General features: G+C 33.4%; 1 protein-coding gene across 2 annotated transcripts in view; it reads left to right on the top strand.

The window, feature by feature from the left end:
• Positions 1-13,427, top strand: part of NBEA (neurobeachin) — a 451,755-nt gene that overhangs the window by 89,476 nt on the left and 348,852 nt on the right. For both annotated transcript variants that reach the window (XM_041416040.1, XM_041416039.1), the window contains exons 6-7: positions 4,378-4,504; positions 9,009-9,128. In XM_041416040.1, the coding sequence (XP_041271974.1) occupies positions 4,378-4,504; positions 9,009-9,128 (247 nt within the window). The remainder of the gene's footprint in view (positions 1-4,377; positions 4,505-9,008; positions 9,129-13,427) is intronic.

Here is a 13,427-nt window from a genome sequence, read left to right as displayed (position 1 = left end):
GTTAAGGATTGTTGTAGGTTACCATCTGACAATAAAATCCATTTTCATTGCTCTAGCTGAAAGAGCTAACGTGATCTTTTTAAGGATAGTCTGAACAAACAGAGATGACAATAAAGGTGATGTGATCCCTTCCCAAAATCTTGCCAAGAGCATTACTGGCATGTCGTTTACAGTTCAGACTTGCTGCTTCTTTTAAGAGACCATGGGGAAAACTGGTTCTATTCAGAAATAGTGAACTGCCACTATTAGTAGTGGCACTTGGGAGTGAACTGTCCCTTGGAAAACACATTTTGTAATGATTTTTTTTATTTTTATCTGAGATCTAATGGGTAGATTGCAAAATAAGAAAATTCAGACTTTTAGATACATAGTACTTTGGTCACTGTAGCAATTATAAGACATAGTAAAAAAAGTAATAATAATAATAGTAATTCTTATCATACTTTAATAGGTTGTTGGAAATATTTCTTTAAAAATAAGGTGTAGATTCTTTGTCATAAAGATACTGCAAATTTAGATATTTAGGGCTCACCTTAGCTGATTGATTTCTCAAGGGTTTTTTTTTTTATTTTTAAGAGGTATTTTCTTTCAGACTATGTATCAGGTTCTGTAAAAGAATTAGAAGGTGAACTGAGGCTGGTGTGTCATAATTGGTTTTTGTCCATAGAACATCCAAGTGCTTCCACAAGCATTAAATGGAAGAATGGCTAAAACTTCTGAATCAGTGTTCTACATTTTAGTTTTACAGATGTAGAGACAGGGAGGAAAGAAAAAAAATCAACACCATTCAAAAATCAAGGTGTCTAGTATTTTCAGACTTTCTCTAGGGGTTATGGTAATAGAGATAATGCAGAACAGTTGCAAAAGTCTATAGTGGAATTCCAAAGTTAGTAGAAAGCAAATTTCACGCACACCTTTCAGGCAAGAATGAATTAATATCTCCTCAGTATCGGTACTGATGATATGATATGTTATATGTTATCATATATATATGATAACATATAACATGATTATATGTTAAAATGTTCATGAAATCCTAAGCAAAAGAAACTGGAATCCCTAAACAGTTCCACTGGTGGAAGGAAGAATGCTCTCTTGCTATGGAAGTGTAATAACATTCAGTAGCTGCTTTGAGAAACTGGCTGAAATGAAACACAATTGTAAAGGTTATATGAACAAACTGTAGGAAAATTGTGTTCCAGCTGCGGTGGGAGGTTATTTAGGGCTCATACAACCATGTGGCTGTTGATGGTACTGCTCTTGCTGTCTCCATGCATTTCATCTTTGGATGTGGCAAGTTCTGCACATGTAGGTAATTGGTAAGAGAACTTTGAAGTATTCTATAGACCAGTCCTCACCTACATTACCTTTGGCAAGAAAGAATATGTCAAGAGTAAAATTACATAGTATAATATTGAGGTAAACAGAACACATTTGAGTACTCAGTTTAGCTACTCTTGTATTAGAGATCTAATTAATTTGGAGGAAAAAAAGTAAAATCTTGGCTAAGTTTCATGTTTATAAAATCATTCTATTCCAAGGCAAAGAGCCCTGCTAAGAAATGAGCAGTTTTTTTCATTATTTCATTGCTTTCTCATGTTCACGTGCTGAACTCCAGGAAGTTACACACTTAAGAACAATTCAGTGTTGAAAATTTCAGGAACAGTCTGATTTGACCATAACAGATAAAATCAGCCCAGTAACCAATAAGGATAGGAAAGGGGGAAAATTTGAAAGATGTAGACATTTTTTCAAGAGATATTCTTTATCTCAAAATGCTTTCTAGCTCTTCAAAATATTAGCATACATTTTATACAATGGTAATAATATTTTATCATGTAAAAACATTTACAATGATTGGCTGTTGGTAATTTAAAAGAAACTATTATATTTGACATCTCTAATCACATAATATAACACTGTTTGTCAGAACATAGTGAGTTTCTGTATTATTTTAGTATCCTTCAGAATGAGATTCTGTTAAATGAAACCATTTTAGACCATTGTAGAGATGACGTTGCTGAGAAACAGATTTGGCATTGTGAGAGTTTCAGTTACCTGCTCAAAAGTTCTTTGACTGGCATAGGTCCCTAAGGAGATAAATCAAAGTCTCAAACTATCTCACAACACATTCAGTTGCTCCTATTGTAAGAGCTGTATTTTAAGTTTTTTAGCCTTCATTTTATTGCACTAAATTCAGTGCTGTGTTTGTGCAGCTGTGTATGGGTAATGCAGATTTTTGTGTATGAGTGATATTCTTCCATGAGGCTGTTCACTGCTCCTTTTGTTGAGGGGTAAAGCTGCCTGTAGGGTCATTGTGGAAGCCAGGTCATTGGCATGATCCAGGTTAAAAATAGTCTTCAAAAGATGCAAAGGAATGGCAGTGTTATAAAGTGTTTTCGATTTTGAGGTCAGTGGCAATGGACAGCATGTAATATTTCTCTTCATTCTGTGGTTTTTTCTTAGGTTTATTTAGAGAGAACATTTTACGTTTATTAAAGAAACACTTTTTTTTTTTCTTTTCTGCAAAGAGTTCTATGGAAGCCCTTATTAAAGACAGTGGCAGGGAATAATGCTCCTTTTCAGCACAACAGCTTGAGGGGAGAGAAAACTGTGTGCAATAGAGAAGCAGATGAATGAATGAGGAAGACAGAGCCTGAATTGGGGGAAAAAATTACTATATATACTTCGAGACTGAAAGTAGAAACTTCTGTGCAAGGATTCATTAGGGTGCAAAAAAATAATCTATAGGTGTTATTACACCTGTTCTGTTTACTCTGTTTTTAAAATTTTTAAGATTTTTTTAAAGTATCTTTTAGTAGTTTTTAAAAAAGTATCCTAATTCATTACAACAAAAGTGGCTTTCTAGAATTTGAGAATTTGAATGCCTCTTTTTTACCTCCTTTACAAATACCCTCATAGGAGATTAATATCTAAGCCCTGATCACCTCAGGGTACAATCACACCACCTGTCTTGTAAAGAGTTTATTGGGTTTTGCTATAAGGTCATGGTTTATCAACTATTTTTTTGACAATGAACAAAGAGAACAATCTGATTCTCTTAAGTAATGTTCACTTATTGACTTAACTTCAGGTTTCTGAAGATGGAATAAGTTTCACAAATATGAAACTTTTTCTGTGTTAAAATCAAGATTGTATATATGTAGTAGGATAGACTAAAACTATACTATTTCAGCAGCTATTAAGGCAGATGATATTTGAACTTAGTGTCTGCATGTACCTTTCATGTCCTAATATTCCTAGGAAAAAACTAGTAAAAGTGTTTGAAGAAAATGTTGCAACAAAGAAACAATTTAAAGCATTATTATTGCAATAACATGAAATTATTTTATAAGTTAGCTACATTAAGAGAATGGGAAATACTAATTAGTGGGCTACAGGACTTTGTGAAAATACTCAAAATTAGTAGGGTTTTTTTTCTTATGTTTGCAAAGCTTCCTTTCAGAATTCATAGAAGAAATTCACCATCTAGACCTCGTATTTCAGCCAATGGTTATTTATTAAAGAAAAGTCTAGAGGTTGCATACAGTGTGCTCCATATTATTGATAGCAAACTGCTCTTTGTTCTACTTATCTTTAAGAAGTGATTAAGCAGCTTAGCTGTAGAGACGGACTTGCCTTTTTGAAATTGTTCAGTGAATGTTGTTCATGAACTTTCACCAGTTTCCTTTGCAAAGTGTTTTTTTTTAAGAATTCAGAATTGATGTTTAAAATGTTTTTGATTTCAAATATGGAATGTATGAGCTTTCTGCATTATCTGTCTTTATGATATTTGCCCCAAGAAAGCTTGGAAACCCTTGTTAAACTTACTTATATAAAATTGCAGTTTGTTTTCCGTTTGACAAATGAAAAATAAATCCACAACTCAGAAGATTAAAATTTCATATATCATTAGCATAAATTATTCATGTCTTGAAAAATAATTATTGTGCATTATAATTATCTTGAATCCAAATTTGTATGTCATATCTGCTGCGTTGTTCTCTGAATGCCCCAAAACAGCAAGGCATCTCTCAATTGTTCTGTAATGGATATTTCTTCACAACTTTAATCAGGTGTGGTTTTTTTAAATGATGATTAATTAAGAAACTGAGGGTGAAATGTGATAGACAGAATACTTACTATCTTGTATTCTCAGAAAAAAAAAAAAAGTAGTGATTTTTAAAATGTAGTTGGGAATCAATTAGGTGTTGAAGGTGAGTAGGTCCCCAGAAAGAATAGTGGAAGAAAATTAGATTCACCATTCCGGGTACAAATTTATTTTCTTTTTCATGGCAGTTTAAAGTAGTATTTGGATCTTTTTATTATAAAATAATTCTCCTTTTCCCAGTTTAATTCCTAATTCTTTCTTTTCAGTTTCCGCACTAGCAAAGGTGTTGGGTATTCTGCTCATTTTGTTGGCAACTGCTTAATAGTTACATCCTTGAAGTCAAAAGGCAAAGGTTTCCAGCACTGTGTGAAGTACGACTTTCAGCCACGCAAGGTAAGCTAAGTGGTGTTTGCAGTGAAGAGTTACACTGAAGGTGTGCTGACAATGTGCTTCTGGGAGGAGGGCTAAAATCCCTTTAGTGCTATGGTGTTAATCATAGTTCCTTTTTATAGGTAACTGCTGTAGTGTTCATGCAAAGTTACAGTTCAAGAGAAATGTAATAATTTAAAGGCTAGCACTTCTATAAAGTCAGCTTGTTTTTCAAAATTACTGCTTAATTGGCTTCAGATAGAGAAGAATTGTGAGTATTTGTAAAATGGCTGCACTTAATTACTTAAATATCTTCATTCTGTCTCTGAAAATTCTGTACTTGGTAACTGTTGCCAAGGTCTTGAAAAATTTTGCTGGCAATGCTAGAGTTTCATTATCTGATGCTGTATTATATACTGCTCTGAACTTTCTTCTGTTTCAGTGCTGTGTTAGGATTTTTCATTTTTTGTAGTAAATCTTGATTGCATCTCTAGATCATTTTAGTGTTTATTTCTACTCTATGCCTAGTAGTCCTAGGGGAACGATGATTTTGTGGCCTTCAGTGTTGCATTTAGTTGACTGAAGCATTGACTTTTCTGTACAGCAAGCATTATGTGTTTGTCACTGATATCAGTCTTGTGTGTATTTTGCTATGAAGCTCATTTCTATTTTTTATGGGCGTACAATTTGTATATTGAATTTCAGTGCTTGAATTTTTTTTTTTGAGAAACCAATCTCTTAGGGAGGGAATGCCATTGTTCACGCATCAACTTAATGTTTCACTATTTCTCTTGGTGTCTATTTGTGGTTCAAAATCACCAATTCTAATTTTGTCATAATACTTTGAGGTCACTTGTGGTTTTCTTAAAACAAAGTAATGTCTTTCTCTAGCATATCACTCGGGGTTGTATGAAGCCTTATAAACACACATCTTCTGAGTCTACTGGGGTGAATCAATTCTGTTTTTCACATTTTTCCAATTTTATAGCCAGAAAAGTATTTTGATGACAGTCCAATTTTCATTTAAAGTGTCATCTGAATCTAGTAACAAATGTAATTGTTAACTTTTGTATTATGTTATTGTTAATCACCTCTTGGGATCTAGCTGATCTTTACTTGTTGATGAGGAAGTAGATTTTAATATTTTAGCAAGATATGCTTTTGGTAATTTTTAGTATGAATGACTAGTTTTCTTTGTGCCAACTGTGGAAAATTTTAGCTTTTGCTGTTTCTACTCAAAATAACTAATTCTGAAATACTAATGCCTGTGTATCTCATTATATGAATACCATTTTCTAATCAAAGTCTGCTTATGTGCTGAAGTAGATAAAAATATTACTCCCCTGTTAGTTTTACATATCCCAAAGTTCATGCTCCATACACTTTGAGTCATATGTTAGCTTTAGAAAGTATTTTAAATAAATATTCTAGAATACCTTTTCGAGTTGTTTAGTATATATTTTCCAATCATTAACTTGTGTTCACATGCATTTGATAAAGTACATAATGCATAGTGGAGGAAATAAAACCTGTCAAATATAATTCCTGGCCCTAGCAAGTCAGAATTTTTCCTGTTTAACATGCAAATTGATTTTCTTCTTGTTGTTTAGATATGACACTGGTTTCACTGTACAAGATTTGAATGTGTAGATATATATTAAAAAATGTGTACTCATTTATAAAACAGTTAACTGTTCTAATGTTAACTTGAGAAGTGTGATGTTTTTTGCCATCAGATGTACCATTCCCTAGACATTTGCTCACACACACACATTTCAGCAATAAATGTTGTCAGAATCATCATCCTCAATAAACTTCTGAATAATGTGATTTTAGGGTTTTAAAAAAAATTGGTGAATCACAGAATCACAGTAAAGTAGCAAATTCAAGTTATCTGATCAAAAGCTTTATGTAAGCAGATCAGAGTTGCTCTGTTCACATGAAGATCTTGCTATGTCATGTAACACCATTCACAGTACAATATATAATAATTAATTTATAACTTTAGGTCTCAATTGTTGTATTTTATAATATTGTAAAAGCAAGCATTTATAAAAATATATGGAGAAATTTTGTTATTATATATCCAAATAGAAAACGTGGGAGTGGTATAATAGCCTGACATTTCAACAGAGCTAACCTAGGTTTGGCAATCTTATGTTTAAAATGTCTATACTGCTTTTTTGGGACTCCTAATTGACATTTTTGTGTGAGTAACCCCCTGTGGTTTTGCTCCCTTGAGTTTGAGCCTCAGCATCAGATCTTGTAAAACTGTAACAAGAAAGCAGTGTAGTCAAAAGCTTTTTGTGTGTGTGTGTTATGTTTCTAATCCTGAACACCTTTACTAACTGTAGCAGAGACAGAAATAAGTTGCACATCCTGAAAATTCTTATTGTGTGGTGCCTCATCTCTCTGATTGTGCTGTCCTATGGAGTAGGAATATAACTTAGTGACTTAGCAGTTGGTGACTAAGCTTGACAGGTGTCAGCAGTAAACAAAAAATGCATAGTGAAGGGTCTTTTAGCACTACCTAAAGAAGCTCTTGTAATAGCAGAGGAAGGCATGCCTTTGTGCATTTTTGAGAAAATAATTTGGGGAAGGAAACTTCAGGATGAATGTCAAAGAAGTTTTTATTGCTGACTTTGAATATTAGGCAAAAAAAAGGGTTTTTCAACTAAAACTTGAAGAAAAATTGTGTGTGAGGTCATACAGCTTGGTTTGGTTCATTCTGTTGCAGTAAAGTGCTGCCTTTCCTTCTTAAAAAAAAATATTTGCTAGTGCTAGAGAAATTGCCCAAATACAGAAATTTTCAAAAGACGAGGAGCAAAAAACCCCATTAATCACAAAGTCCAATGGACTGTTTAAAAGTTCCTTACCTGAGATGTACCTGAGAATAGATAAATAACAATGTACAGGCCACTGTAAGTAAAATGAAGCTCTTTGGGAAGTTGAGGTTGAATCCAAATTGGTATGTTTTCAGAAATGGTTTTAAAGCCTTTTGAAAGAAAAATCATACACAGAAGAATTATAGTGTTGTGGGGTTTCTTTTGAGGATGATAGTGAATCACAAAAATTACTTTTCTCATGGTTCTTTGGGGGTGAAAAAAAAAAAAAAGTTTCCTTACATGACTTCAGAAGCCAAAGCTGGAGTAGTATTTCTTTATTCCAGCATTGCCCAATAAATCTGTTTTCTTGGAAACACAAGAAATGAGATGCTCTAAAGTATTGTTGTGTGATCAGCACCATTTTTCTACTTTCTGTTAGTTGTATATGTAATGGAGGGAAAAATGAAAAAAAAAATTTTTAATACCTGGAAACAGATGTGTAAAAATATGTGTTCATATCTGTAGTTATTATAGACTTGTAACAGAATACAGCTCAATTTGATGACTACTGTAATGCTTATTGTCAAAATGTGTTTTTCTGCATGTTGTTTTGTTTGTAATTCTGTGCTTTGTCTAATTTTAAAACCGACATGTGAAAACATCTACTTTTATTTTCCCTGACAGAGAGACAGTTTTATATGAGTAGGCTCTGTGTCTACTTGTCCCAGCTCAGGAAGAGAGCCAACAATCCCCAAGGGTTGCAGAAGTTCTCTACTTTGGAAAAAAGGGACTTATCTGAACATGGAAATCAAAATTTAATAATTGAAAAAGATACCAAGAAGGGGATGATGATGAAAATGTCAATTATTTGTCCAAATTGTTAGAATATAAAAGGCTATTTTTAAGACAAGGTGACATTTTCATAGAGTCAATTAGATTGGAAGGGGATGTGTTGAGACCATTTCGTCTCTTCCCCTGCTTGGAAAAAGGACTCCTAGATCAAGTTGCTCTAGATTTTGTCCAGTTATATTTTGAATGTCTCCAAGCAGGAAGACTCCAGAGTTCTTCTTGAATTTATTTGTCATGGACATAATTATTCCTGTTAAGCAAATTATGGAAAAGATCACCACAGTAGTAAGTGGAAGCACTAAATTGATGTGCCCTCTCTGTTTGATCATTTAATGTATTTTTAATGATATGATAGTTGTCCAAAAATTGGTGGAATGGTAAAGAAAAGAGGAAAAATATCAAAGCAAGCAATCAGGATGGCATCTTAACCTGGGCTGTAAAATTTGCTATTGGGATTTTTTTCTGCTTATTTAGTAATTTCTGATAAACAGCTGTGATGCAAAGAGGTTGTGTAATATGATTTTGTTAAGGTAAGAGCACATAGCTCCAGATTTTCTTTTAAAATTCAGCTGTGATTTTTTTTACAGAATAGTGTTGAAATTAAATTGTATGTGTGCATTTTTGCCACTAATCCCATAAAGGAAAGCAGGTAGGTACATCATTGCATTTAGACACAGTTCTGTTGACTGGACTTGAAGTCCCAATGACTTGAATTTAAATTTTACATATTTGCAAGGATTCATCTTTTTGTGTAACTTTATGAGATTGGTCACCCTTTTTTTATGCCATTCATTAACTTTATGTTTTGTAGCACAAAATCTGCCCCTGTGTACTGATTTTTCATGTCTTTCCAGTGGTACATGATAAGCATTGTACACATCTACAACCGGTGGAGAAACAGTGAAATACGCTGTTACGTCAATGGTCAGCTGGTATCCTATGGTGACATGGCCTGGCATGTTAACACAAATGATGTAAGCTTCTATTGCTTTTCCTTTCTTACCGCTTTTTGTTTTAAGGTTGATTAAAAAAAAAAAAAAAACAGAAAGTATTGCATTTTTTTTTCACAGAATCTTTGCAAATTTTTTTAAATGTCTCTTTTACTCAATCTTATTTATTTACTTAATAAAATGTAATATTATTGAATTTTTGAGTTTGTGTATACATGTTCTCTCTTTCTGTACCTTTTACTTTGTAAAGTTTGAGAGCCTGGACCTAATGAAGCAGCAAAGATTGCTCTTTCTGGCTCAAAGTTCTGTGGAAGGCAGACAAAATTATTTTCTCATGCTTTGCCTTCAGCTAAATCTGTGATGGAATTTCAGAGGTTCTTGATTCATCAACTTACTATGCTTTTGTTATTTTTTATTTATAATATGGTTCTCAGTTCTTTCTGAGTACTATAAGGGATAAAGAAGCCTTAGGGAAATGAACTGTCTTTTGCTAAATTCTAGAGGCAAAATAGGATTTGAAAGGGAGAGCTTAAATATTGCATGTTAATTAAAGTAGGAGAGCTCTGTCTTCCAAAGGTTCTGATTTCCATTCTTTGGGGTTTTTTGGTAGCATTTTGACTTGCAAGAAAAGGGTAGCATTTCAGTTTTTGCAGAGCATGGTTTCTCCTTGATAATATAAATATTTTCATGATAGGTGAAAGTTGCTAACTGAAAAGCCAGCTGAGGTCTCAGAGGATCTGGTCTGGATTATTGGTTATATGGTGTGGGGATCTGTAATCCTTAATGACAAGTGCTTAGCAGGAAGAACTGTTCCTTTTGTTTGTATTTTCTTGATGTATTCTTTTCTAATTTCATATGCAAAAAAAATACTATCTTTTCTTAAGGTGAAATTGGTTTACCGAGCTTAAGATATTTTTATTTAAGTCTTAAATATGTGCTAAGGTTTTTATTTTGTCCGCTGGATAACAGTCTAACCTATGAAAGACACTAGTTATCATTAGCTATCCATTTTTTAATAGCAAAACTCTATTCTGTCAATAGTAGGAAGTAGAATAGAAAAAAAAACTCTGTTCTGTCAATAGTAGGAAGTAGAATAGAAAGATCAAGAAATTCAGGAAAGCTGTATGAATGCAAATGTACAAAATACATAAAAGAAAAAATAGGGGAGTGTGTACATAAGCTTCTTACTATTATGCATTACCTAGGAAAAGAATCTCTTGTTTTAACTATATTAGAATTTTCTTGTTTCATATAAAGTTTGAATTGTTAGAAGTATTCCCTTGAAAAGTCTTGAGCAATTATCCAGCTCATTTGTTAACATCTACCTTCATGCCCTTACATTTGGATATAACTTTAGTCTCCTGGAAGATGTCAATAAAATACCTTACCATAATAGTGTTGGGGGGAAAGAAAACATTGTGTAAGTCAGGCAATCATTCTTCTTTTTTTACATCCCATGTTGAGCATAAGTATTTATGTAGTTTTCACTGATAGACTTAACAGTACAAGTTGTGAAAACAGAAAGGGAAGGAGCTGCATATTGTTGACTAAGTGCATCTGACTATTCAGTCATTTTTATGGATGAATATTGTAATATTATCAAGATGTAGTGTTAAAATTACTAAATTTACTGATGACAAGATTTGCTCACTGTGTCAAATCCACCACTGAACAATATGCATTATGATTAAACATATTTTTAGACTAGTAAAACATTCATTACATTTACGTTATTGAGTTTAACATTAAGAAATGGAATTTAATATCATTTTTTTAAGCATAGGTTTTGTCTTGGTAGAGACTGTGAATTTTTTTTTTTTTTTCCCAGACTGATTTTGCATTGCCATTCTCTAATATTTTTGTGAGGGCTTTTTCAGTATCTGAAATTTACCTCTTATATCCAAGGAAGAACTGTAGAAAACCTCTGTCTGCCATTTTCATTTGTAGCCTGGGAGACAGGGAAGTAAAGATAGAGGGGGGAAAAAACAGTGAAACTCTTAAAAAAAAGCTTATTTATTAATTTATTTTAAAGTAATTTTTCCTGTATTTCTTAGAATTCTTTCTTATTTATACAAGGCCATGAATTTACTAGGTTCTTAACTACTTATGTAATGTGGCCTGGCAGATAGATGATATTACATTATGTACTCATTGTGGGTTCAGATCTGCATTCTTCACAAACATATGTTGAATTAAGAGATGTTTTCATTTTATTGAGCCTCCATGTATTAAATATTTGCAGTATGTTTCACCCAAATGTTAGAGGGAAGATAGAAATTTGGATGAAAATGGGGAAGACATTATGAACATCTTTGAATTAACTGTTTCTGTTTTGAATGCTGCTGATACTCTGTTTTCATGGAGCCATTTTTGGCTCCAAATTCATTACTACTATTTAATGAAATATAAAACCATAGCAGTGCCAATGTTTGTTGTTTCCATGTCCTATACTACATACCATGGCTAGTGATAAAGGACTCATTGAGCTTATATTCTAAGGGGTAAATATATCTGGGGATTATGGCAAAAAGGTGAAGTGACATGCATGGCAAACTCATGATTACAGATTACCTGGCATCTGGAACAGACGTGAATAAAATTACCGGGAATTCAGGAGTTAGCCCTCTCCTCCAGTTAAAAATAATGGAAACAACTAATCAAGAATGAGGTGCCAGAAATGGAAAAGTATAAACTGGGAAGAATGAATAGAGACAGAAAAGGAAATTACTGGAGGCTAAGAAACCTAGATCTTAACTATAATTAGAACTCATCTGTTGAGAGCTACAATAGTTGTTGTACAATTAATGGTCACTAGAAGATTTCAGGAAAATACCCTTATAATATGAAGGAATGTAGTCTCAGAATATTTAAGTATTAGCTAGGAAAAAGGTGGCATGAGTAGCTCAGACAAGTTCCTCAAATAACCATTGAAAAGGGCAATTGCTCAACATTAATTGATGTAATACTTTCTGACAGTAATGGCACACTGTCATGAAAGCCTTCAAGGCTAAGCAGGACTTGAATAAAGTAACTGAAAATTTTTATAAAATTTTGCCATTGGGTTTACCAGGAGTCAAAGGGGTCTGTTGAACTCGTCTTTTGCACTGTACATCCTGGATATGACATTGTGAATCAATTTTAATGTAGGGTTTTTGCCAGAAGATATAAAATTTTGTCAAAATTTATTAAAATAATAGAAATTCCAAGGGGGAAAAAAATACGTAAATCAAAGGAGGATGAATGATAGACAAAATCCTGGATGCTTCTTCCCTCACCTGTTCTGTCTTAAAGCTGAGCTCCAGATCTTTGTCTGTCATTACACCTGTGTCTCCTCCTTGTTAACAGCCTATCCACCTAGACCAGTTGCTGTAACAGTTCACCATATTTGATTTCATTCTCTAGACTGACAAAAATTTTCTTTAAGGTAAAACTCAGCAGTTAAGCCAGATGACAAAACAAGTTTCCTAATGCACGTTCTATTGGCTCAGCTCAAAGAGTGATGTCAGATCCTTGTTTCCATTCAATAAAGCACCTGTGACTCAAGGAAGCTGAGAGAATAACCTTCAAAGATCCTTGAGCTTCTTCCTGTTGTCCTTTTATGCTGCATCATGTGTTCTGGTTTCTCAGGTCTTTGTTCCAGCTAGGTTTTTTGGAAACACCTTAAAAACTTGACCAAATCCTTGCAAAATAGCCACAAAAAATCATCCCTCATCTGAAATAATATGATACAGACAGACAGAAGGGCAGGGATAATTAACTGCAGAAGGGAGGGATAGTTTTTAGAAGAAAGAATGGAAAATAACTCTTGTCTGTATAGAATAAGGCAGAAGAGGATTTAAGGTCAAACCAAATCATTATAGGCTGCTGGGTTGGAGAGGGAAAATGTGCAACACCTGTAAATTAGAAAAATCTGTATTTGTTTCCTTTTTGTCTTCTAGAGGTGTTTAGCTCTATTGGCACAGCAGTGAAAGAGGAGGTATTCCAGCGTGTGTTCTTGTATATTAGCAGTAGGAGTTTTGAATACAATTACAAGGAAGTTAAAGTGTGTCATGTTCCTAGAAGGCAATAGGGGGGATTATTTTGTACTTGAATATACTGTTCTCATTTACTCTGTTGTATGTTGACCAATTAATAGAAAACAAATCCTAGCAGCCAGTCATATGGACTAAAACAATTAATGCTACAATATTCAAAATTAAGATAATTAAGATATTCACCACAGGGTAGTAAAAAGGATTGATAATGGACGGTTTAACTTTTTACTTCCAGTTTCTCTTTATTTGTGGCTTTTGTAGCTGTGCATTAATATTATTTCATTATCAA

Source organism: Onychostruthus taczanowskii, unplaced genomic scaffold (assembly GCF_017590055.1).
Source record: "Onychostruthus taczanowskii isolate IOZ18803 unplaced genomic scaffold, ASM1759005v1 scaffold50, whole genome shotgun sequence".
NCBI lineage: Eukaryota > Metazoa > Chordata > Aves > Passeriformes > Passeridae > Onychostruthus > Onychostruthus taczanowskii.
This window is presented reverse-complemented; position numbering and strand designations above follow the sequence as displayed.